This window comes from Schistocerca americana, chromosome 7 (genome assembly GCF_021461395.2).
Source record: "Schistocerca americana isolate TAMUIC-IGC-003095 chromosome 7, iqSchAmer2.1, whole genome shotgun sequence".
Taxonomy (NCBI): domain Eukaryota; kingdom Metazoa; phylum Arthropoda; class Insecta; order Orthoptera; family Acrididae; genus Schistocerca; species Schistocerca americana.
Window position 1 is genome coordinate 312,748,929 of NC_060125.1, and position 27,986 is coordinate 312,776,914.

The window sequence follows — 27,986 nt, forward strand, 5'->3', positions numbered from 1 at the left end:
CTAGATAAATGGAAGTTTTATGAGACTGATGGTTAGCCAACCAATGGATAATATCATATCTTTATAAAAGAATGCAGAAAGTTGTACTTAGTAATCCAACCAATGTAGTCCAGTAATAACATGAAACACCTGCAGCCATCATTATGATGTTATTTTATTATATTGTAACCAGTTTTGGTGACTCAATACACCATCTTCAGGTCTGGGTTGGTAATTGATGGTTGCAGACACAACATCAATTTTACAGTATTCTGCAGAATCCAGTGCATAGATTTTGGCCACTGATGGAACCATGTAGACAATTGGGGTCAGTTGAGGCCTGAAGATGGTATATTGAGTTACCGACAATGGTTGCAGTATAATAGATTAACATCATAATGACAGGTGCAGGTATTTCATTTTATTATGGAAGTGAATGGCCAAAGTCCCGCAGACCATCATTCACAAGTATGGACATACAAAAAAAATGTATGTCTGGGAGCATAATTCTGCCTGGTTACAAATCAGGTATGGACTTCCCCAAGGTTCAATCTTAGCTCCTCTTATTATTCCTCACACATGTAAACGATCTTCCGTCTCATATACAAAAGGAGAATTAGTTATTTATGCAGATGGCACTAATACTGTAATCAATCCAAACGTGCATACAGAAACAGATGAAATGGTAAACAAAGTTCTTAAAAGTATCATTGACTGGTTTTCTGTGAATGGTCTCATCCTCAGTTTTAAAGAGAGACCAATTTTAAAAAGACAGAACATATCAGTTCTGCACATCTAGGGATACTACACCAATGATAAGTATAACACATGGTGAGGAAGTAATAAATAGGGTGGAAACTACAAAATTCTTATGTGCCCACATCGATGAGAATTCAAATTGGAAAAAGCACATTTTGGAACTCCTAAAACAACTTAGTTCAGCCACATTTGCAATTGGAATCATTGCAAATCTTTGGGGAGGGGGGAAAATCAGTAAGTTGACATATTTTGCATATTTTTATTCACTAATGTCATATGTGCTAAGCTGTCCAGGGGCACTAGCCGCAACATGCATGGCAGCTATAAGACATGAGTCACGGGAAGCAATGCTTGTGCAGTCTGTTGCAGCCACGTGGGATTTTCAAGTATACCCCAGACTGATAGGAGGCACACTGAGAGCTACAGACTACCAGGAGCCTCGCCAGGCAAGAGCAAGAAGTTGCTGGCTGCATCACAAGACCATGCCTGTGGTCATGAGTTAGTAGAGGGAAGCACCTCTCTTCCTGGAGAATAGCTATTTAAGGAAACCCAGGGATCACTGCAGAATTCCTGTCAACAATACCTGGTCAATTCATACACCGATTGCTTGCAGTCCCGCAGTTAAGCTTTAGTCAGTGTACCATCGGTGATAACATGGTAACGCCAACTAGTAGGGTTCTGCATTGGAAAATAGCTGTCTTCAAGTGTTGGACATTTCAGTGTTTAGTTCTGGCTCCACAGAGGTAGGTGGAGCCAATTCTAAAGAGCTGTATTTTGTTTGGAACTGCAGAAGAGACAGATTAATTTGTAATTATAAATTGTGACAAAGAGTTTTTTGGGTTTTGGAAGGAAAATAAAGAAGCTCTCTTTCAATTAGGAAAAACAGACAGATTCTACAGTGACGATGAGAATTTTTTTGAAGTGATTAGAACCTGTGTACCATGCCCAGGTAGATCAGGAACAAGCAGCATCCTTGCCATTGAACACAGACACTATGCATCTGGTGTTGCTCTCACTCCAAAGGATGCATCAGGTGAATAACGCTCTACTGACACAAGTTTTCTCTTTAAAGTCACCTCCTCCGGTTACTGTGGGGATCGGTTCCCAAACCACCACCCAGTTAACACCCAGGCACATTGGCGCCAATGCCCTTCAACCCTCTGACATGAAAATAGAACCTTGGGCCTGCTGCATAGCCTAATTAGAGCAGCATTTTGCAGTGAACAACATCTGTGGTGATCAGCAGTAGCACACCTTCCGCTTGACCAACACAGGACACGGGACCTGCGATCTACCAGCTGCTCAATAGTTACATCCCCAAGCAGAACTGCACTTAGTGCCCTATGATTCCTTGAAGAAAAGCTTAGCTGATTACTTAGATGATCAGATACACATTGCTGCAGCTCGACACAAGTTCTTTAGCTGTCAGAAGCTACATTTTGAAACCTGTAGGGAATTGATAGCTAGACTCTAGGGTCCCTCCCAGGAATGCTGGTAACAATGTGCCAATGGACAATGCAAGGTCCCTTGTGCATCAGCTCTGGTCCACAGAACAGTTTAGTTCACACACCTGATGAAGGCCTATAGTAGGATCTACTGAAATCAAAGGTTGCTTGAACCATGCCTTCCCACCATTCAGGCTTTTGAGCAATCTCTCAGGGCGGCAGGTGCTGTACAAGCTCCAGCTCTGTTATTTGCCTCCCATCCTGACTTGTAAGCTTTGCAACAGCGGTTGACACCCATGTTCATAAAAGACCCTCCAAGGACATATCATTTCAAACAATTACCATCTCGTAAACAGTGTTTTGTTACATACCCATGACAACGGTGCCCTTTTCACAAGGCGGAGTGAACTGCCTGCAGTAAGTCTGTCCAAAATTATGAAGCTCATCACTCCTCCACTTTCCTGTCCATGACTGGGCATAGGGCAACTGTGAAAAGGATCCTTTCCAACCAAATTTTCCAGAAATGGCACTGGCACAGACTGGCCTCCCACAGTCCACTCAGCTGCTCTCTCTGTAAGTTGACTTGGAAAGCAAATCAGTCACCATCCAGATTGAAACTGTGCCAGCAGCTATAATAATCAACTGGTTTGCATACCAAGCCATCAGATCTCCTCCACTGTGCCCCTTCGCCACAACGCTATGTAGTTTTACTAAGGACCACATTTCCATGGCAGGACCAGGTTCTGCCATGGCGCCATGTTAACCTGGCTAAAATTTTTCAGGTTGCAGTCCTTGGGGCATCTAAGCTGCTTGGCTTAGCCTTATTATATGCCTTGGGTCCCAGGACCCATAACACCTCTGAAGCAATCCACATCCTCAGCCTTTGCTCTTACACCACCAACCACTTGGCTAAATTTCGACCAGTGTTCCAGAAGCTGTTGGTGGGGGTTTTAGGGTTCGAGGCACATATCCTCCTATTACCCATGGTGTCCAAAAATTTTTTAAAGTGTGCAATGTCGAGTTTGCTCTCCATGATAAGCTTCGATAGGAATTGCAGTGTCTCCAGAATAGGGCTTCCTCAGTCCAGTCATGCGTAATCAATGGGTGTCCCCCCATCGTGGCTGTGGAGAAAACGTCAAATGTCGTCTGTATTTTGGCGACTCCAAGACCGCTGTGAACACTCAGTCCACAGTCACCAAGTATCCCATTCCCAAGCTTAGGGAAATTGTTTCCTGTCTGACTGGGGATATGGCATTCACCAAAATCAACATTCATGATGCTTATCTCCATCTCCCATTGGATGACAACTCCAAGACGATTATGGTCATAAACATTGGATTGTTTCAATATATGTGGCTTCTGCATGGCATCACCAGCACCTCATCAATCTTCAAGAGGTAGTTGGAGCAACTCTTAAAGGACATCACAGAGACAGTGAACTATATCAATAATATTCTGGTCATTGAAAAGAATATGATTGATCTTGCCTGGAACCTCAACATGCTCTTCTCCATGTTCATGATGGCAAACCTTCATTGTAATCTTCACAGATGTTCTTTTTCCGCATTCCACGTCAAATATTTAGGACACAACTTCCTTTCATCAGGAATTGGCCTATGCTGCAGCATGTGTGTGCCATCCAACATTTATTGGCCCCCACAGACATGTCCCAGCTCAAGTTTGAACTATTATTGACAGTTCACTCCCATGCTACATCCACTGCACGAATTGCTCTGTAAGAATGTGCTCTGGTAGTGGTCTTCCCAATGTGATAAGCTGTTCCATGACTTGAATGAGGCCACCCCTCGGCCTACTTGTCTACAGGCATATGATCCAATGAAACCACTGGTGTTAGTGGCCGATGTCTTTGACTATGGGATCAGTGCAATTTTGTCCCACATTGAGAATGGCATGGAGTGACCCACTGCATTTGTGGGTAGCACAGAGGAACTACAGCCAAATAGAAAAGGAGGCTTTGGCCATTATTTTTGGCACCAAACACTTCCATGATTACATCTATGGACAGCTATTCACACTCATGACAGATCATAACCTCTACTGCATCTCTTCAAGCCTTCAGCAACAATACTGACCTGCACGGCATGCCAGCTGTGACAGTGGGCTCTGTTTCTATAGGATATGCCTACAATATCCAAATTGTGATTGCCTGTTGGTCACGACCCAGAATTTGATAAGGATCTGGAAGTCTGTTTTCATGAAGACAGTGAGGCTGCTGATGTCATGGACATCTCATGACTGATGCGCACCTCTTGGGAAGAAAAATGGTGAAAGATCCTTTCCTCTAGGAGGTTTTGCATTATACAACACAAAGCTGTCCCTTGGACAAGAAATGTCTTGCACACTCAGACCTCCATGCCTTCTGAATCAGGTGTCATGAGTTTCATCCTCACCTGGCACTCTGTTGATACAGGGTACCATGGGCTGCGCTGGGGTACTCTTTCCCAGAACCCTCTACCATAAGGTTCTTCGGCTTCTCCATTATGGTCATTGGGCAGTCATTTTAACAAAGTGCCTCACCTGGGAATATGTCTACTGGAGAGGCATCAACACAGATATTGCCAGGATAGTGAAGGAGTGCCCCACATGTCACAGCCGGCAAGCGGCTCCCCATCGGTATTTCCCACAGGTCACAGCAGTGTCTCCTTGGTCCTGCCCCCATTCATTAGGACTTTGCTGCCCCATTCCTCAGCTCTATGTGGCTCCTGGTTGTGGATATGAGCAGTGGATGCCCCTTCTTGTTTCACATACAGTCCACAGCCTCAGCGAAGATGATCTAGGAGTTGGCATGCTTGTTTGCCCTCGAAGGCCTCTCAGAAGCCCTGGTCACTGACAATGGGCCCCAATTTACATCAGCACTACTTCCGGGACTTTTGCACCTCAAATGACATCTCGTTATCCCATCCTTGTCACCAAATGTTGACTCCTGCCTAAGCATTGAATATGTGGTGTCTAGGAAACCTGCTTTCTTGGATCACTGCACAAACTCAAACAAATCGTATTAAAGAAGTTTATTACAAAAGGAAATGATTACAATACACAACTTTGTATTTACACAGATGTGTAGCAAGCAAAGGGCGACAGACAAAATAAGCAAGTTTCTTCAGTATAGACACTGCTACATAGTAGAAGTGAAATGGCTAGTCTTGATGCTATTCTTGAACTGGGCCGCTACCAGTTGGGTGTGGGGCTTATGTTCTCTTCACATTGAGGCCACTGCTGTCACATTGTCATCCTGGGGAGGAGCCGATCAGCGTGCAATTGGCTGACATCTTCTTCACAGCTCTCTCTGCTTATTGTTCCTGACTGGTATCCTGACACTTTACTTTACGTCGCAACATAAACACTATAAGTGTTATCATTTTTGTATCTTTTGGTCTCCTTTATATATATAATATCTGTACAAGTTGCACATCATTGTGTCTGTGTTTGTGACATTCAATTGTCATGTGAATATGGTCTAAGAAGCCGGAAGGTGCTTAGTGACCAAATAAATATAATTTTGCAAAACATACAAGGTATACAACTTTTCTTCCGCCATTTTTTCCCCCCACATTTGAGGCTTTAATGAAACAAATTGGTTACACATTATCATTCTAAGTATTTTCCATCGCTGGCCACTACTTTCTCCCATCTTTTGGGCAGTGTACGAATCCCGTGTCGAAAAAATTGTTCATCTTTTGAATCATTCCACAAATCGATCCAATTTGTGACTTCTTAACGAGATCAGAAGTGTTGGTCAGCCAGGCCATGCACCATTGATCTAAGCAGGTGAAAGCCAGAGGGAGCAATGTCCGGAAAATAAGGCGGATGGGGTAGGACTTCCAAAAATGGTTCAAATGGCTCTGAGCACTATGCAATTTAACTTCTGAGGTCATCAGTCGCCTGTAACTTAGAACTAATTAAACCTAACTAACCTAAGGACATCACACACATCCACGCCCGAGGCAGGATTCGAACCTGCGACCGTAGCGGTCGCTCGGTTCCAGACTGTAGCGCCTAGAACCGCACGGCCACTCCGGCCAGCTAGGACTTCCCATTTTAACGTTTCCAAGTAGGTTTTGACCTCTTTTGCAATGTGGGCTTGAGCGTTGTTGTGCTGCAAAATCACTTTATTGTGCCTCTCACTGTATTGCGGCCGTTTGTCTTCTAATGCTCTGCTCAAATGCATTAATTGCATTCAATAATGAGCACCTGTGATTGTTTCATTTGGTTTTAACACCTCATAGTACACAACGCTGAGCTGGTTCCACCAAATGCAGAGCATGATCTTGGAGCCGTGAATATTCAGTTTGGCCATTGACGTGGAAGCATGGCCGGGATATCTTCATGATTTTTTGTATTTAGGGTTATCATAATGAACCCATTTTTCATCCCTGGTCACAATGTGATGCAGAAATACCTTCCGTTTTTGCCTCTGAAGCAAGTGTTCACAAACACACAAACGCAGTTCAACGTCTCTCCGTTTCAGCTCACAAGGGACCCAAGTTCCTTCTTTCTGAATCATGCCCACAGCCTTGAGACGTTTTGAAATGGCTTGCTGTGTCACTCCTACTAATCGTGCCAATTCTTCTTGAGTTTGATGAGAGTCTTCACTCAGCAATGCCTCCAATTCTGCACCTTTGAAAACATTCTCTCTCCCACCACTGTGCTGGTCTACAACATTAAAATCACCATTCTTGAAGCTTTGAAACCACTCTCGACACATTATTTCACCAATAGCGTCCTTACCATATGTATTTGAGAGTATTCGATGAGACTCAGCCACTGTTTTCTTCATATTGCAACAAAACAGTAACAACTCCCGCAAATGACGAGAATTAGGCTTGTAAACTGACATTTTCAATCAAGAACAACTTTATGATGCAGACACAAATTGACTAATGTGTGAATAAGGTTATGTTGACTGAGGTCTCAGCTAACTGCCTGACGTCTGCGATCTGTTTCTTTCAACTCCTACTTACTGTTGTCGCCACCTATCGGCAATCAGTGGAAGCAAAGTTGTACACCTTGTATATTGAAGGAATACATTTTCAACAGATGAGAGAGAGGTACTAAAACATTAGATTTTTTTTGGTAACTCCTCACAACACAACCCTAATTATTCTGTGCTATAGCTACAAATATCATGTGTGAAGAGCACTAAGTAGGATCTGCATGGACAATTTTGAAATATATGTTAATTATCACACATAGTATATATTTTCTTTCTTTCAATTACAGATTGTTATATTGGGTAGCATGAGACAGCACACGTTACTAACACATTTCAAAATGCTGCACATAAGAATGAGACTTTTTCAGAGCTCATACATTGGGTCCTATTGGTGACAGAAAGGTAGGGTCAAGTGTTTTGAATAGCCCTTAGGCTAGGGACCATTTATAATTTATATACACAACAGAAGGATCATCTTACTGTAACTATCCTACTATACAGCGTCAAATTTTGAATATTACACACTTCCTCCAGCTTAGGCAAATGGAGCAAATAGGTTTGTTCTTTTCACATTAGATATCTTCTATGGTGCACCTAAATGGGCTAATGGAGGCACCATTTAATTCATGGGCTGTTCTTACGAGAACTCAAAAAAAGCATTTTTCACCATTTTTTGCCATTTTTTTGCCACAGTAGCAGATACCTAAATGTGCCCACTTCCAACTTAAAAAAAAAAAAATCTTTATCCATTATCAAGAAACATCTCCAAAAACATCATTTTTGGACAGCAAAACCAAGTTGCAAATTCCAACATGGCTATTCAAAGCAAATGGCTTAATTTTCACAACATATTCCTAAGATCATGATCTCGAACACACTTGAAACTTTTCTTGATATCTTTATACATTTCCGAGGTATAGAGGTTCAAAGTTATGGCATGAGAACATATTTGCAATTTTTTATGTTGTGAGAGAAGGAGACAGTGGCAGTGAGAAAGAGGTGGAAAAGGAATAAATACTGGAAGATGGTAGTGGTATAGAAAGAGTGGAGGAGACAGTAGCAATGAGAGACAGAGGGGCACAGCGGCAGTGGAATACAGGCGTCAGTGACAGAACAGTGCTAGGAAAAGGGTGAAGTACACAATGCCAGTGGGAGAGGAATAAAGTGAAGGAGAAAGTGGAAGTGGGTGACAGCCAGTGATAATGAGAAAAGAGTCTAGGACAATGACAACAAGGAATTGAGAGGCAGTGACAGTGAGACGAGAGAGCAGCAGTGGCAAGGAATTAATGAAATAGTAAGCAGTAGGAGAGAGGAAAGAGAGAGCAAGAGAGAGACAGTGACAGTGAGAAGAGACAGTAGGTGGAGAACAGAATGAAGGAGACTGTGGCTGTGAGACAGGAGACACAAAGAGAAAACGACAATGAGTTGAACTGAATGAATGAGTGAGAATGGGCAAGTGAGACTGGATGGGTATGAACTACTTCAACAGCAATGGACTAGTAGGTGTGAGCAAGTTACAGTTAGAGGAACTTCTAGGAGTGAGATGTAAGTGACATGTTAAAAAGAGCGTGAATATGCTTGCATGCCAAAATTTTTGGCAGAAATAGGCTGCTGGTACCCCACTTTTCAATCAAAGTCTTTTTTGTGCTCTGATAGGAGCATTTTTCCACTGGTTCTAAATTAGATAGAATAATTTAAGGAGTACAAGTTACACCTCACCAAATAGTTGAAATGACGAGACATCAATAGACATCCACAGAGCACTGAAAATATCGCTAGCTTTCAGACAAGTCCTTCAGAGTTATAGAGTACATACACAGATATCCATGTGTAGAGTTACGATTATTTACATTCCACCAAGGACTTTCCATTACCAAATTAGGTAATACTCTAGACATTTCTACTGGGTAGGGGTCAGTAATACAGAATGACAGTTTTTTTTTTTTTTCAATTAAATACAATAATATGTTAATGGAGCATAATTACACACACTAAATGAAACAATATGTGCAAATAAAACAAGATGTGCCCAATGAGGATATAGGAAATACGAATGATAGTAAAATAATTATGCAGTACCTGGCTTCTTAGGGACCACAGTTTCACAGTCTTGTCACGACTTCCACTAAGGAAACTATTTTCATTGTCTAACACTTGTATGGTGCGGATGTTACTTGTATGGCCTGAGAATCTCTGAAGTTTTATCTGCTTGAAATTAAAATTTGTTTCTTTATCAGGTCGCCCAATCTCATGTTCCCAGTATGCCAACCAGTTTCCATGTAAATGCCTAGAAATTTAGGTAAGGCAATATTTCAACAAAAATAGTGAATAATTACATTTAGCAATTCTGTGGCCATTATAAATACCTGTTTGTATTCTCCATTTTTTTGCTTATGAGATTCATCAAGTCACCTGCACTTTCTTGAAAAGCAATACCCGCACTTTCTGTTGGTAGAACAGAAGGGATATCTGCACTCTGAAATAAAAGAAATAGTAATATTAAGTTCATGACAATCACTGTAAAGCATTTTAATGTCTCGGTTCATAGGTAACAAGATGCTAAAATGTGACAATTAGTAAATTTTTGATAACAGTCCTAAAGTACTTAAGCAAAAACTTGCAACTCACTTTAATAATATGTATGGTGAAAATTATGATACTGATTTAAATAGTTGTGACTGGCTTGAACACTGACTAAAATGGATGAACCAGTCACACTGCAACAATCTACGCAATAATCTGGGCAAGAATACTCACAATACACAAAATATTACAATCTTTTCCACATTAATCTCATTACCTAAGACAGTAAACAAACCCTTATCATGAAAAATGGTGCCTACTTGTCAGAATATAAAATGGTATCCAGTAAATGTGGTGCACTGGCACTGGTACACCAGAAGCAATCCACACTGGTGAGTCTCCATGCCAAGAAGGACCTGTGTGTCAGAGTACAGTGGCCTATTCTCAGTCATGTTAAAGCCATTTCTTTCCACCTGTGTGATTGGAATGATGTTCTCCATGGCAAAACTGTAGGTTTAATCAGCCTTATAATTTGTTATTTCGTATCTCCAGCCACACATCCTCTCTCTGACCATAACACTCCGCCTTAGCAATAAGGTAACAGCAGTGAAGAGGGCTAAAAGGTGCAATACATTACTTTAATTGTAAGTGTCCCTTGTTGCTGTGTCAGTTTGATGATTTGCCAGTATTCCCACATGGCCCAGTGCCCAGACGAATGATACTGCCTTCCCTTGATACTGTAGTATACAAAGTATGTCTTACATGTTTAGCACTACTTTGTCTGCTGGTATGTTTGCTGAAAATTCTGTGTGGTACTTAGTGAATCAGAACAGGCAAAGTTATTCAGCTGATTGCACCTCATCTGCCCCAGTGCATTTAGGATTGCAGAGAACTGTGGATGAAAGACTGAAAGTATAATCGTAAAGACACCATAAGGAGAAACTACTGAACAGCCTACAGTATGGCCTTGCTTAGACCTAACAATGTAAATAATTATTAAATTTCTGTGCTACTCTAAAAGCATTTAAAAGATTTGTTTGAAAACAATAATCTGGTGCACAAGATTTCTTGAACTTTATAAAATAGTCTTGGCCTCACTATTGAGTATACTTGCTCCAGCCCTGTGTTAAAACTTTTAGGTATGGCACAATCTCTAGAAGCTACTCCTCTGCTCTAGTCCCAAATGGTCTCATTACTCTCCTATGGATTAAATACATCAATTCTGCTGATGATCAGACAAGAAGAGCAGAGGCCATAGACAGGAGGATTGATCAGACATTACATGCATGTCACACAATGAGGAACTCCTGTCACATGTTTAGAGGTGGTTCACCATCCTCGCCACAAAGGCTGCCTATAGTACTTGTCCTGAAGCCTCCTAACACCAATCTAATGCCTTTATGGTGAATGGATTCCAGAACATGTAAATAGGTTGTTTGTGCAGAACCATACACAACACTGCCATAGTCCAGCCATGAGCAAACAAATATTCTGTAAAATAACAACAGGAAGGATCTGTCAGCCTCCCTGTATCTGCCACTAGGATGCTTTTGAGATGTTGAGAGCCTTTCGAGTTTTTACTTCTAGATACTTCAGGTGCAGCAGGCAGGAGTCTCTCATCGAACGTGAGACCTAAAAACATTATTGAGTCCTTAAAACTCAGAGTGGTGCTCCCACAGACACAATTCAGGCTGATTAAAAACATCACATACATGATTAAAATTGACGCACACACTTATCTGTAGAAAAAGTGAAGCCTATGTCTTAGCCCATATTTCTAGTCTTCTTACTGTTAGATGCAGCTGTCAAGCCAGTTGTTTTGAAGTTGGAAGATAAACAAAAGACTGAAAAATCAGCTACAAAAAGAGAACACTGGGCAGGACTCCATACTTTGGTCACTGCACTGTTCATGGGCACTGCGAAAGGAGTAACACTTATCACAATTCCAGACAGACACTATTCTCCTGGGGATGCTGGTCTGAGAGTGTACTGACAACTGTGAACCTAGAATATTATCCTGAAAGGAAGGTTCACACTATGATGGGAAGAAAACCTTGGAAGACCTATTCCTATTGTTGTCAGCAAAGCACTACATCTGTGTGATGAAGTTCAGGGAGCAGCAGTCATTATTTATCATTCACTATCTATGTGGATCACTCTCACTTGCTTTCACAAGTGTGAGCACTCACTGACTGCGTCTCAGCAGGTGTGTAGTCCGTTCCATGATGGTTAGCAATGCCACAATGCAGTATGAGGATGTAAGTGAAGCATATCAAGTCTGCACACACTGCAACTTCACAGCCTATGTGCACGCATGTGAGTTCGCATAGATGTAGTTTTTACTACGAAACATCTAATAGTAAAAATTAGCAGTTTAATGTAGAGATCGATATCTCCTTGTAGAGTTTTGAAAAGCTTTTTATAATGGCCTATGATTAATTTTTGGGGAGAAAATCAAACAAAAGGGTATAATACAACTGAACAAGTAAAAAAAAGTCTACTCACCGAGTGGTGGCAGGAGAAAAGAAGATATGAAACTTATGGAAATGTGCAAGCTTTTGGAGCCAGTGGCTCCTCCTGGCAGAAGGGTTGAAGGGAAAGGAAGAGGGATGAAGGAAAACGAACTGGTGAGATTTAGGGAATGGGGAGAATAAAAGAAAAGTCACCCAGAACTCTGGATCAAGGGTGACTTACCAAAGAGGATGAAAGGGAAAGACTGGTAGATGGGGACTGAACGAGACATGATCTCAAAACCTGAGAGCTTAAATATATTAAGATAGGGTAACAAGCAAAGCAGAGATAACTTTAAAAAAAAAAAGACATCATGCAAGAGTTAATAAGACTGGAAAGCTACGTGCACTGTACATGGTAGGCATGGAGGGGTGTGAGGTGGACAGAATGCAACCGGTCAGAAAATAAAAGATATAGGTAACCAAAAGGGAGTGGAGAAAAGGAATACTAACTGAAAAGAAATGCCGAGACCAAATAAATTAAAGCAACTAGTCTCAGCATTTCCTTCTATTACAAAACATCAACAGTATTAGATTTAGAAGATCACCTAACAAAGAACTTAGAAACAAAAAAGGAGTATGACAAAGCTTTTGTGCAACCCCCTCAGTTTGTAACATTTTTATAGATGATTTCTTGAGGGGGTGAACATAAACAATAACAACTGAATTTTATTTAAACTTTGACGCAATTCTAAATATTTTATACATCAACCTCCATCTGCATCTTCACAGATGCTCTGGAAGCCACCATATAGTGCGTGGAGGAGGGTACGCAATATCACTTCTTGTCATATCCTTTCCTGTTCCACTCTCAAATAGAGTAAGGGGAAAACAACTGCCTGTATACCTCTGTATCTTATCTTCATGGTCCTTATGTGCATTGTAAGTTGGCAGCAGTAGAATTGTTTGGCAGTCAGCTCCAAATGCCTGTTCTCTAAATTTTCTTGATAGTGTTTCTCGAAAAGAACGTCACCTTCCCTCCAGGGATTCCCAATTGAGTTCCCTATGCATCTCCGTAACACTTATGTGTTGTTCGAACCTACCGGTAACAAATCTAGCAGCCCTCCTCTGTATTGCCTCGATGTCTCCTTCAATCCGAAGGAGTACTCAAGAATAAGTTGCACCAGCATCCTATATGCAGTATCCTTTACAGGTGAACCACTCGTTCCTAAAATTCTCCCAATAAACCGAAGCTGACTATTCGCCTTCCCTACACAGTTCTCACATGCTCATTCCAACACATATCGCTTTGCAATGTTAAGCTCAGATATTTAAACAACTTGACTGTTTCAAGCAGAACACTAGTAACATTGTATCCAAACAGTACAGGTTTGTTCTTCCTACTCATCTGCATTAACTTGCATTTTTCCCACATTTAGGGCCAGCTGCCATTCATCAAACCAACTGGAAATTTGTGTAAGTCATCTTGTATATCCCTACTGTCACTCAGCTTTGACACTTACTGTACATCATGGCATCATCAGCAAACAACCACAGATTACTGCCCACCCTGTCAGCCAAATCATTTACATAAGTAAATAACAACAGTAGTCCTATCACACTTCCCTGGGGCACTCCTCTGTTGAACACTCACTCATGAGGACAACATACTGTTTTGCATTATTTAAGAATTCTTTGAGCCACTAACATATCTGTGAACTTATTCCTTATGTTAGTACCTTCATTAACAGCTTGCAATGGGATAGTGCATCAAAAGCTTTCTGGAAATCTAGGAATATGGAATCTGCTTGTTCTCCTTCATCCATAGTTCTCAGTATACCATGTGAGAAAAGGGCAAGCTGAGTTTCACATGAGCAATGCTTTTTAAAACCACGCTGCTTTGTGCACATAAGCTTCTCAATTTCTAGAAAGTTTATTATATTCAAAATGAGGATATGTCCACAGATTCTGAAGCAAACAGAAGTTAGAGATATTGGTTAAAGTTGAGTGTGATAGTGAAGTCATCTGGTCACATATAAGAGGTGAAGGTGAAATCAATTTAATTGTTGGATGTTTTTACCTGATTCTGCTGTGACAGTTCTAGAGCTGTTCAAAGAAGGCCTTTAGTCAATAGTGCGTAAATATGCAGATCTTGCAGTAATGGTTGGAGGCGATTTTAACCTGCCAAATACTGACTGGGGTATCTATAGATTCATTGCAGGGGTGCAGACAGACAGTCAAGTGGAATACTTTTGAACATGTTTTCTGAAAATTGCCTTGAGCAGCTAGCTCGGTAGCCCAAATGGAAAGGAAATATCTTAAGACCTTGTACCTACAAATAGGCCAAACCTTATCAACAATGTCAGTATACAAACGGAGACTAGTGATCATGATGTCATTATAGCAACTATGATTATGAAAGTTAATAAATCAGTCACAAAGGCTAGGAGGGTGTTTCTACTAGATGACGTGGTTATTGTATATAGAACTTGAAGTGACTTGCAATGCCTGCCTTGAGGTCATCTAGTATAAAGTTGCTGAGTACACTCTGCACCACTGAGTACACTGCTAAACTATATGGTTCACTTAGATGCTTCCACAATGTAATAGTTCGGTTGAGCTTCAGCCATGGGAATATGCTCTCCAATAAAGCCTTGGATCCTGACACTCTCCTGTAGTTAACTTGCATTAACTACACAACACTCCGCCTCCCCTTTGGAGTAATTTTTTAAATTTTACTTACTTATTTATATGTTTATTGTATTATTTTTTACTGTATCTTAATATTTCCTTCTCTCTGTACTTTTTTCCCATTCTCTTATTTCCACTTACCTCCTAATTCTTATCTGCACTCACTATTCATTTCACTTCAAATGCCTGTATAATGTAGTAGGAGCCGGTTTTCTCTGCATTGGTCAGGTGAAGTGTTTGATGGCTGCAGCATAAGTCTGAGCAGGCTGAATCTCTTCTTCCTGATGTATTTGGCTGGTTTCAGAGATTGGTGCTAAAGATCATTACACTACTTCTTCAACATTCTCTATTACCTTTTGACACATTATGTTAACATTTACGGCAGCTATCTCTTGCTTACTCAGTTCAACAGTTTTGGCTCTCATAAAATACGTTGTTCATTCTCTCACTAGCTGGCATATGAGAGAGCGATGTCGTGGCGATTTTCCACAATTGCCATATGGACCACATTCATAAGTCAATCATACGTCTTTCATCTGACTCCTTTCTGTTGCATATCCTCAATGTGATGGAATCACTTGATGTACTCCTAATATGTTGTGACACCTTTTACAACTACACCTCGATACATTTCTTCTGTGACTCCTTTCATCAAGTGTGAGATTTTGTCAGATTTTTCATATTCATATTCACACTGTAACATGGGGCTATAGCATTCTGTAAGTACAACTGAGTCCTTTCCTTATGACACTGGGCCCCATTCTGCCGATGACTGTCACCAGCATTTTCTTCAGTTCGGCTTGCAATTTATCTGAGCTAATAAGCTTTCCATTTTTGTTCTCAAACCACTGGTGGATTGTGCCATTCAAGTTGGTTGGTTGGTTTGCAGAGTAAAAGGGACTAAACTGCTTGATTATCAGTCCCTTTTCAGTGGTTATGCAGTTCTCAGAAGAAAACCATAACCTGAAGAATCCTATTGCCTGAAAGCTGGGAAAGGAACAAAATGTGTAAAATTAGGTGTGTAACCACACAGAAGGAGAAAATGAAAGAAGCAAGCCAAAAGTGAAAACATTAACTAAAAGGAAAACAGTTGTAGAAGGTGTTATAACAATATAGCAGATGACCTGGGCTGGCTGATCGCAAGAATAAAAAAGGGATGAGCCTGCCACTTGCAACACACTAAAATCTCCAGCCTAAAAACACAAGGCAAGAGAAACACAGATGGTGAAAAGATGAACATCAAGTCGAACAGGCAGCACCAGAGAGAGTGAGGAAGAGTAAAAATGAGGGTGAAGGCCTGGGGGAGAAGGCCACATGATAAAAACACCCCATCTCAAATAAAACTTAAAACTAGATCAGCCATTCAGGCATTGTCACCTAACAAGATAGATAGTGCCTCAGGAAGGTCAAAAGTCCGTCTCAGGATGGTTAAAGTTGGACAGTCCAACAAGATGTGATCACTGTCAAGTATGAATCATGGCAACACTGAGGTGGGCCCTCGCAATGTAGATGGTGACTCTGAATCATCCAAGTATGGTCGATGCGAAGCTGGCAAAGGAGAACAGAGTCCTAGTGAGAGGGTTGCATGGAGGGAGGACTGCCACACCTTCATTGGCTCCTTTATCATAAGTAACTTGTTCGGCATGGTCAGGAAGTGCCATTCTGTATTCCAGAGCCCAAAAACCTTTTGGCATAGTACCAATCAAAGATCAGATTCTGGTGTGCCAATGTCCAGACTCCGTTAATGGCTAGCCTGTTGGCAAGTTCATTTCACAGGGTCCATATGAAAGCCACTGATCATCCACACTTTTCAGGGACATAAAGAGACTCTTGGGTGGCCATTACAAAAGGATGGTGAGGGTAGCAATGATGAAGAATTTGTAAAGCGGTCAAGGAGTCGCTACAAATGAGGAAGGACTCCCTGGCACATGGACGGATGTGCTCAGGAGTACAAGAGATGGCTACCAGTTCTGCAGTGAAAACACTGTGGCCATCTGGCAAGGAACACTGTTCAGTATGTCCTGCATGAGCATATGCAAACCCAAAATGACCATCAACCATCGAGCCATCCATGTAAACTACCTCTGAGACCTGGGACAGGGCAAGAATAAAGAGAAACAGGCAGTGGAGGGCTGCAGGATGAACTGAGTCTTTTGGAACATCGGAAAAACAGGCGTTGATTCCATGGGGCCTGAGGGGGCCCGAGCCAAAAAATTCCTGTGTGTGTGTGTGTGGGGGGGGGGGGGGGGGGGGGGAGCAATAATTTAAGAAAATTATTAGTTATATTATGCTTTGTAAAATTACAAAAAAGAAATATGTTGGAACTTATTATTTTCTTTGCTTGATGATAGTTACCTTTTGAAATACGTTCAGTAATGAGTTAAAGCAAATAATTATTATGGTAGTAAGCAGGTTAACTGAAAATGAGTGGTGTGAATCATGATAGTGTTATGGTACTGCGGGCACACTTAGAATTTGTCCTGGTGCAAGAACCTTTGGGTAAAGTCTGGCACTGGCAGGCCAGTGCTGCGGCTGCGGCAACATCGAAAGGACTGGAGCAGAAGCGCCTGGAACCTTCTGCCTTGCATCATCTTGATGCTTTGAGACATTATAATGCCGTGCCTATATAAAGCCCACCCTGCTGTCGCAGTCATTCACTTTGGATAGTTTTGTTCAGTGCATGCTGCAGATGTTTTTAGTATTCCGACTTTAGTGTCTAGTGGACTATTTTATATAACTATATTTTATTCATTTACTTTAGTCTCATAGTGTACTGTGAATTAAGTTTGCAATTGATAAATTTGTTACCAAAAAGGCGTGCTTAGAAGCTGATGATACAGAAAGTCAACCTCCAACATTTATTGTGTCGTCAATTGCTTCGTCATTTTCAGGCGAGAACCATTCACAGCCGAAACCTGGACAATACAGTAAGGAAAGATCATTTCAGAAGTCTTGGTTGGTCAAATATACATGGCTAGAATATGAAGCATCTACCGAAAAAGTTTTTTTGCAAAACCTGCATAGAGGCAAATGCTAAAAATCTATTACAATTTTCTTTAAAAAAGAAGATGCATTTACTTCCGTAGGGTTTTCTAACTGGAAAAAGGCTTTGGAAAAATTCCTTTTCATGAAAATACATTTACGCATAAAGAAGGTGTTCTGAAACTAAATTCCATCACTAACCGAAGTGTGGCCTCCCAACTGAATGAACAGTTCGATAGTGATATGAAGAAAGGCCATTTAGCTCTTGAGACAATTTTTACTACTGTGCAATTTCACTTAGATGCTTCCACAATGTAATAGTTCGGTTGAGCTTCAGCCATGGGAATATGCTCTCCAATAAAGCCTTGGATCCTGACACTCTCCTGTAGTTAACTTGCATTAACTACACAACACTCCGCCTCCCCTTTGGAGTAATTTTTTAAATTTTACTTACTTATTTATATGTTTATTGTATTATTTTTTACTGTATCTTAATATTTCCTTCTCTCTGTACTTTTTTCCCATTCTCTTATTTCCACTTACCTCCTAATTCTTATCTGCACTCACTATTCATTTCACTTCAAATGCCTGTATAATGTAGTAGGAGCCGGTTTTCTCTGCATTGGTCAGGTGAAGTGTTTGATGGCTGCAGCATAAGTCTGAGCAGGCTGAATCTCTTCTTCCTGATGTATTTGGCTGGTTTCAGAGATTGGTGCTAAAGATCATTACACTACTTCTTCAACATTCTCTATTACCTTTTGACACATTATGTTAACATTTACGGCAGCTATCTCTTGCTTACTCAGTTCAACAGTTTTGGCTCTCATAAAATACGTTGTTCATTCTCTCACTAGCTGGCATATGAGAGAGCGATGTCGTGGCGATTTTCCACAATTGCCATATGGACCACATTCATAAGTCAATCATACGTCTTTCATCTGACTCCTTTCTGTTGCATATCCTCAATGTGATGGAATCACTTGATGTACTCCTAATATGTTGTGACACCTTTTACAACTACACCTCGATACATTTCTTCTGTGACTCCTTTCATCAAGTGTGAGATTTTGTCAGATTTTTCATATTCATATTCACACTGTAACATGGGGCTATAGCATTCTGTAAGTACAACTGAGTCCTTTCCTTATGACACTGGGCCCCATTCTGCCGATGACTGTCACCAGCATTTTCTTCAGTTCGGCTTGCAATTTATCTGAGCTAATAAGCTTTCCATTTTTGTTCTCAAACCACTGGTGGATTGTGCCATTCAAGTTGGTTGGTTGGTTTGCGGAGTAAAAGGGACTAAACTGCTTGATTATCAGTCCCTTTTCAGTGGTTATGCAGTTCTCAGAAGAAAACCATAACCTGAAGAATCCTATTGCCTGAAAGCTGGGAAAGGAACAAAATGTGTAAAATTAGGTGTGTAACCACACAGAAGGAGAAAATGAAAGAAGCAAGCCAAAAGTGAAAACATTAACTAAAAGGAAAACAGTTGTAGAAGGTGTTATAACAATATAGCAGATGACCTGGGCTGGCTGATCGCAAGAATAAAAAAGGGATGAGCCTGCCACTTGCAACACACTAAAATCTCCAGCCTAAAAACACAAGGCAAGAGAAACACAGATGGTGAAAAGATGAACATCAAGTCGAACAGGCAGCACCAGAGAGAGTGAGGAAGAGTAAAAATGAGGGTGAAGGCCTGGGGGAGAAGGCCACATGATAAAAACACCCCATCTCAAATAAAACTTAAAACTAGATCAGCCATTCAGGCATTGTCACCTAACATGATAGATAGTGCCTCAGGAAGGTCAAAAGTCCGTCTCAGGATGGTTAAAGTTGGACAGTCCAACAAGATGTGATCACTGTCAAGTATGAATCATGGCAACACTGAGGTGGGCCCTCGCAATGTAGATGGTGACTCTGAATCATCCAAGTATGGTCGATGCGAAGCTGGCAAAGGAGAACAGAGTCCTAGTGAGAGGGTTGCATGGAGGGAGGACTGCCACACCTTCATTGGCTCCTTTATCATAAGTAACTTGTTCGGCATGGTCAGGAAGTGCCATTCTGTATTCCAGAGCCCAAAAACCTTTTGGCATAGTACCAATCAAAGATCAGATTCTGGTGTGCCAATGTCCAGACTCCGTTAATGGCTAGCCTGTTGGCAAGTTCATTTCACAGGGTCCATATGAAAGCCACTGATCATCCACACTTTTCAGGGACATAAAGAGACTCTTGGGTGGCCATTACAAAAGGATGGTGAGGGTAGCAATGATGAAGAATTTGTAAAGCGGTCAAGGAGTCGCTACAAATGAGGAAGGACTCCCTGGCACATGGACGGATGTGCTCAGGAGTACAAGAGATGGCTACCAGTTCTGCAGTGAAAACACTGTGGCCATCTGGCAAGGAACACTGTTCAGTATGTCCTGCATGAGCATATGCAAACCCAAAATGACCATCAACCATCGAGCCATCCATGTAAACTACCTCTGAGACCTGGGACAGGGCAAGAATAAAGAGAAACAGGCAGTGGAGGGCTGCAGGATGAACTGAGTCTTTTGGAACATCGGAAAAACAGGCGTTGATTCCATGGGGCCTGAGGGGGCCCGAGCCAAAAAATTCCTGTGTGTGTGTGTGTGGGGGGGGGGGGGGGGGGGGGGGGGGGAGCAATAATTTAAGAAAATTATTAGTTATATTATGCTTTGTAAAATTACAAAAAAGAAATATGTTGGAACTTATTATTTTCTTTGCTTGATGATAGTTACCTTTTGAAATACGTTCAGTAATGAGTTAAAGCAAATAATTATTATGGTAGTAAGCAGGTTAACTGAAAATGAGTGGTGTGAATCATGATAGTGTTATGGTACTGCGGGCACACTTAGAATTTGTCCTGGTGCAAGAACCTTTGGGTAAAGTCTGGCACTGGCAGGCCAGTGCTGCGGCTGCGGCAACATCGAAAGGACTGGAGCAGAAGCGCCTGGAACCTTCTGCCTTGCATCATCTTGATGCTTTGAGACATTATAATGCCGTGCCTATATAAAGCCCACCCTGCTGTCGCAGTCATTCACTTTGGATAGTTTTGTTCAGTGCATGCTGCAGATGTTTTTAGTATTCCGACTTTAGTGTCTAGTGGACTATTTTATATAACTATATTTTATTCATTTACTTTAGTCTCATAGTGTACTGTGAATTAAGTTTGCAATTGATAAATTTGTTACCAAAAAGGCGTGCTTAGAAGCTGATGATACAGAAAGTCAACCTCCAACATTTATTGTGTCGTCAATTGCTTCGTCATTTTCAGGCGAGAACCATTCACAGCCGAAACCTGGACAATACAGTAAGGAAAGATCATTTCAGAAGTCTTGGTTGGTCAAATATACATGGCTAGAATATGAAGCATCTACCGAAAAAGTTTTTTTGCAAAACCTGCATAGAGGCAAATGCTAAAAATCTATTACAATTTTCTTTAAAAAAGAAGATGCATTTACTTCCGTAGGGTTTTCTAACTGGAAAAAGGCTTTGGAAAAATTCCTTTTCATGAAAATACATTTACGCATAAAGAAGGTGTTCTGAAACTAAATTCCATCACTAACCGAAGTGTGGCCTCCCAACTGAATGAACAGTTCGATAGTGATATGAAGAAAGGCCATTTAGCTCTTGAGACAATTTTTACTACTGTGCAATTTCTAAGCCGACAAGGACTAGCAATTAGAGGGCACAAAGATGTAAACTCAAATTTTTTTCAATTGTTGGAACTCTGAAAGAATGACATACTTGAGTTTAAAGACTGGTTACGGCATTTGGGGTATAAGTGGATGTCCCACGATAATCAAAACGAGATCATTGATCTACTAGGAGAGTCTGTGTTGAGAAAGGTATTGCCATCAATCAAGAAGAGTTAACATTTTTCTATTATGGTTGACAAAACAAGTGATTCTTCGAATCTCAAACAAGTATCATTTTGTATTTGTACTGTCGATGATTCCCTAATCATCAATGAAGACTTTATTGGCTTATACGAGACCACCAACACTGAATCACAAACTCTGTTTAGTATTTTAAAAGACTTTTTGCTCATTTTGATTTGTCAATGGATAACTTAAGAGGACAGTGCTATGATGGTGCCTCAAGTATGAGAGGTAAGTTTAAAGGACTAAACAAGTTAGTTTTGGGTACATTACCAAAAGCACGTTATGTGCAGTGCACTGCTCAAAGTTTAGACTTGGCAGTTGTAGACAGTCTCCGCAATCTTACATTTATGAGGGATATTATGGCTTTGGCCAAGGACTTAATAAACACTGTAAGGGAATCCATCAAAAGGATGGGACTTTTCAGAAGCATACACTGTGACAGTGCCAACAACCAAGCTGATCTACAGCCCCTTTGCCCGACTCAAAGGACCATGCAAGCTTCTAGTATCTTGAGAATATTGAAAAACTTTGAAGAACTTCTAGAGTTTTTTGAAACCTTTTCTGCAGAGGACAAAACAGAGGCAGGTTACAAATGTGCAGGCTACCTTGAATCAATGTTACAATTCAAAACTTATTTCTTTTTATGTCTTTATTGCCATGCAATGAACCCAGAAGAGGATGTCAATGAAAAAATTCAATGCCCTCATCTAAGTGTTGCTGATCCGGAAAAAGTATACGAGGGCTTGATTTGTATATTGAATGGAAGAAGGCATGGTAGTTTTGAACACTTTTAGGAATTGTGTTTAAAAGAAAAACCTTCACAAGTTGATGATCCTTCGCTTCCTTGGAATCTAAGTATACCAAAGAAGTATGAAAACAATGAAGCCAGCTCACCGAACACTTTCAGAACCCCAAAGGAATACTACAAAGCTATTTACATTGAAGTTTGTGAAACGGTGCAATCTTGCATTACTGAGCGGTTTGCTTCAACTGGACTCAAACAGGTCATTGCAGTTGAACAAGAGAGCTTGCTTTTAGTAAACAGAGGTGAAACAAAATTGGAAAAATCAACTGAGTTTTTCAAAAATGACCTAGATATTGAGAGACTGCTTACACTTGAATATGTTAGCCAATATCGCTAATAAAAAACAACTGGTCCTAAAAAAAACATGTGTGATGTAAGAAAGGACATTACACAAGAGCCTGCAGTTGGAGAAATGTTATGTAAAGTAGTGAAGTGCATTAAGCTTCTCAAAGTAGTTCTAATCACGAAAGCAACAGAGGAAAGGTCATTTAGTGCCCTTACATGTTTGAAGTCATATCTCCGATCAACAATGGGACAGAAGCGATTCAACAACTTGGCTGTTCTTCATGCCCACCGAGACGTTTTGGATGGATTGGATATGCGACCAGTCATCAATGACTTCATATTCAGTAATCCAGTCAGACAATCGACATTTGCACCTTTTTAAAGACACTCTAGCCGTAATAATGGCATTTAGAGCAATATTAAAAATCCTCATAAAATAGAGAATTAAACACATACATAATGTTAAATTTTCAGTTTCAAAATATTAGTACTAGTTTAGTACTGTATTACTATATTACTACAGTACTGTATTGGTTATTTTCAAATACTTAAATATTTTTAGGGTGTAAAACCCAATTAAAACCCGCTATTTACATACTTTTTGACTGAAAGTATTAGGCATACTGTATTAACTTTATTAAAGCATTAGCTTTGAGATATTGTTTCTATTTAATGACCCCTGAGCCTTATTCAGTGTAAGCTTAAATTAGCTATTTCACTCATTAATCATTATTCAAATATAATTTCAGTCTTTACAGAGGTATATATTCACTGTCCTGCAATAGTCAATAAGCATGATTATTACTGTAAATTAAATTAGCTTTTTACAAAAATACTGTGCATGTTTATGTTTTGTTTCTTTTTTCAAAGTCAAAAAATGTGTCATGCTTGTCGAGTTTCTTGGAGTGTCAAGTTATCAAGAATCCAGTTTTTGGGGTTCTAATGTTGATCATAGGACTCTAAAATGCTTTAAAAAACTTTAAAACTCAACATTTTTCATCTAAAATTTAGAAAATTTCCCAGAGCAAGACCTCCAGTACGCCCCCCCCCCCCCCCAAATATTTTTTATAAGCCAGCGCCCCCTGATGGGAGAGGTCCAGATGAAGCTATGGCTGAGATACACACCACAGAGGTGTACGTCATTGGGCCTGGAGGACAGACAGTAGAACAAACTACTTGAGTTCAATGAGAAGGGACTGGACACAGACTGCAATTGTAATTCACGATCTGGGTAGGGATGTGGGAGATGGACTGCTGTGTTAAGGACAAGGAGACAGTAATTTAGATGTTTAGGAGAGCTGTGAATGTGCTCCGTATAGTGGGCAAGCATTTGCTTTTGCCTGATCCTCTATGGGGGAACCACAGTTTCCATGAGTAGGCTGCTCATCAGGCTCATTTGGAAAGCTCTCATCACAAGTCAAACTCCACTGTGCTGTATAGGGTCCAGCGTCCGAAATACTGAGGGCGATGTTGAAACATATGCCAGGCTCCCATAGTCAAGACAGGACTGTACAAAGGCTCTGTACAGATGCAACAGTGGAGGGCAATCTGCATTTTTGTTTAAGGTGATGAAGGTGGGGAAGCTTAGTTAAGTGGGTGAAAAAAACCAGCCATAAAAAGTGATAGGAGTCCACTACATTAAGGAGATGGTCATCAAAATAAAGTTGTGGGTGCGGGTGAACTATCCAATGGCAACAGAAGTGCACGATGCAAGTCTTGGCTGCTGAAAACTGAAAGCCATGGGTGTGGACTCATGACTGTGCTTTTCATATGGCTCCCTGCAGTCGATGTTCAGCCACATCAGGAATAGATGAACAAAAGGAAATGCATCATATAAGAAGGGTGATACTGAGGACCCCACAGCTGCTGCGAGACCATTGAAGGACACTAAAAAGAGTGGGACACTCAGTACAGAGCCCTGCAAGACCGCATTCTCTTGGACATGGGGGGAACTGTGTGAAGCACTGACTTGAACTCTGAAGGTGCAGAGTGACAAAAAGTTCTGCATAATGATCGGGAACGGGCCAATGAGGTTCCACTCATATAATGTAGTGAGGGTTTGTATTGCCAAGTGGTGTCATTGGCTTTCATCAAGTCAAAAAAGGTGGCAATAAGATGACAATGGTGGGAAAAGGCCATTCTAAATGCAGACTCCAGGTATACCAAGTTGTCAGTGGTGGAGTGACCTTGGCAAAAGCCACCATGGGATGGAACCAGAAGGCACCGAGACTCAAGGAGTCAACACACCCGCCAGCTCATCATACATTCAAGCAGTTTGCACAGAATGTTGGTGAGACTAATAGGATAGTAGCTATCCACATCTAATGGTTTCTTGCCAGGTTTTAGCACTGGAATGATGATACTTTCTCATCATTGCGAGAGAAATTTGCCATCACTTCAGATGTGGTTAAAGATGGCAAGGAAGTGTCAAAGTGGCACTGGTAATGCACTGATAGATGTTTCTTCCAGAACATACAAAAATTACAAACACAATGTATTTCAAGAACCTTTCTGAAATGATAAATACTAAATAAAAAATAATTGCTGGTGGTCGGTTTTGAACTGGCAACCCAATGCACGCCAGCCAGCAATGCTAACCACATCACCACAATGTGTGTACCACAGCCCATGGAAATACTGTGCAACTGTATCACAAATGAAATAGTTCAGTATCATAACGAAAGTCACCTCAGAAACAGAACAAAACCAGTCAAAATTTTAGCACCGCAAGACAGACAGATTTTGAAATGTGATTGTGCACTGGAACTGACTTTGTTATTAATGAGAGCAACAAAATTCCTGGAAACAACAACGTACCATACACTTCACTAGGATATCCATGCTTTTTTTCTGGCTAGCAAATATATTTGCAGTAAATACACTTAGCAAATACTGAAATGATATTTATGTACAATGGACAGCCTATCATGCCTTGGTGTCATCCGGTATAAATCATACAACAGAAGTATGGGGTATCATAACACAATCTAATTTTTACAAGTTTTTAAAATAGCAGATAAATGCTGTTAGAATAAGTTGCAGTACAAACCAAGAGACTCATGTCATGAATTATTCTCTGAAGCTGGGATATGAATCATTATAAATATGTATGTTTTTAAATCAACCATGCTGGAACAAACACATAAATATCTCAGCTTTGCACAGAATAAATAAAATTTTATGTAAGCTTTATAAACGTATATTTTTATTACTTAATATAATTCTTTAACATTTAATTTTGTTCCATTCACTTCTAAAATACATAATCTGTACTATGTAAAGCCTGTCCTGCCGTATCAATATGTCGTAATAAAAATAATAAAAAAATAAACCCACTTGTTACAAACTGACAAATTCAGGAAAAATGATCTTTGCTTTTTCATTTGATGTTGAATAAAGTAGCTATTATTATTATTATTATTATTATTATTATTATTATTATTATTGTTGTTGTTGTTGTTTTTGTTATTTATTTCTCTTGTGTCCTACTATTTCTGGAATGAACCTAGTACAGAGATTACAAGATGCTGTCTTTGAATTCTTACTGTAAGATCCCCCCCCCTTTTTCATCTTTGTATGTCCTCATCCTCACAATAGGTAAATCTGACTTAGTCTGGAGCCAGAGTGATCTGCCTCTCCTATCTATCCTTCACCAGCCTGTGCATCTTCCCTCCCTTAGGAAGAAACTGACAGTTCTGAAAATGAAAATAGTTTCTTTACTTTTATTTGTGTCTATTGGTAGTACTGGATTTCACTTTCCGCAAGAAAATGTTGACCAGCCATTCTGTATCCTGATACTTTTACAGTTTTGTTAAGGGAATCTCATCTTGATATTATTACTGTGATAACAGTCTATGTATTGAGACTAAATTTGGGCATACTTAAATGTGCCTAAAAGAGTTTAGAACATTTATTTATTTATTTATTTATTCCATGTGATCTGATGGCACACAGTGTGTTGCAGATGTCAGAAAATATCATTTAACATTGTTAACATATATTAACATAGGCCTATAGTATCCTAATGTATTATATTGCTCAATGTTTTCAATTTAACACAAACACAAGATTACTGTTCTAAGTATTCATTTACAGAGTAAAAGCAGTGACACAACAAATATGACTTCATGACTTTGCTAAATTTTATGTTGTCTTCGATGGACTTAATACTAGTGGGAAGATTGTTGAACAGTTGGAGGCCCATGTGGAAAGCTCCCTTTTTACGCAGTTGAGTGTTTGTATGTATAACATGCAGGTTTGCATTTTTCCTGGTGTTGTGTTCATGTATTTCATTATTTTTTATGACTCTGGGGTCAGTTGGCACTATGTGGTTTCTGAAAAATTTTAGAGTCTCAAGAATGTAGAGGCAAGGCAGTGTAAGGATTTCCAACTTTCTGAAGATGGGTTTGCAGGAGTCTCTGGGTTTGCTCCCAGTAATAACCCACATTGTTCTCTTCTGGATTCTGAATGTGCTCAGAGCAGTTGGAGAATTTCCCCAGAATATTACACCATATTTTAGGTGGGCTTGTATATAAGCGTAGTACTCACTGGTTAATGTTTTCAGGCTAGCAAATGTTTTCAGTACACTCAATGCACAACAGCCAGTACAAATCCTGGCATTTACCTTTCCTATATGTGTATTCCATTTCAGGTTATCTTGAACCCACAGACCCAGGAATTTGAAAAGACTGTCGGTATCTATTGACTGGTTATTTACAGTGACAAATGGCTGAGAGGAATTTGCTTTTTGTGTTGTGTGAAAGTTCATGGAAGCTGTCTTTTTGGTGTTGATAGTTAATCTGTTTGATTTTAGCCCAGTTGCTGAGTTGTTCAGTGGCCAAGTTCACTGCTTTTTGCACAGCCTCTGTATTCTCCCCTTTGAGGAGTACAGTTGTGTCATCAGCAAATATTATTGTTTTGTGTGCATCAACATTCAGGCCCAAGTCATTAATATACAGGAGGAAAAGTAGGGGTCCCAATACTGAGCCCTGTGGAACACCTTGCTTTACAGTTTTATTACTTGATAGTATTTCGGTTATTGAGTTGCTTTGTCTATTAGTATATTTCATGCTGGCTCTTTGCATCCGATTGGTTAGGAATGTAGCAATCCAGTTGTTTGCAGTTCTTCTGATACCATAGTGTTCTAATTTTTCCACTAATATTTTGTGGTCAACAGTGTCAAAAGCCTTTGACAGATCCAGAAAT

General features: G+C 40.3%; 1 protein-coding gene across 1 annotated transcript in view; it reads right to left on the minus strand.

Annotated features, from left to right (window-relative positions):
• LOC124622065 (WD repeat-containing protein 81) overlaps window positions 1-27,986 on the minus strand; it is a 295,856-nt gene that overhangs the window by 25,253 nt on the left and 242,617 nt on the right. Inside the window, exons 23-24 of the mRNA XM_047147637.1 lie at window positions 9,504-9,613; window positions 9,217-9,424 (exon numbers count right to left, since the gene is read on the minus strand). Coding sequence (XP_047003593.1) covers window positions 9,217-9,424; window positions 9,504-9,613 — 318 coding nt within the window. The remainder of the gene's footprint in view (window positions 1-9,216; window positions 9,425-9,503; window positions 9,614-27,986) is intronic.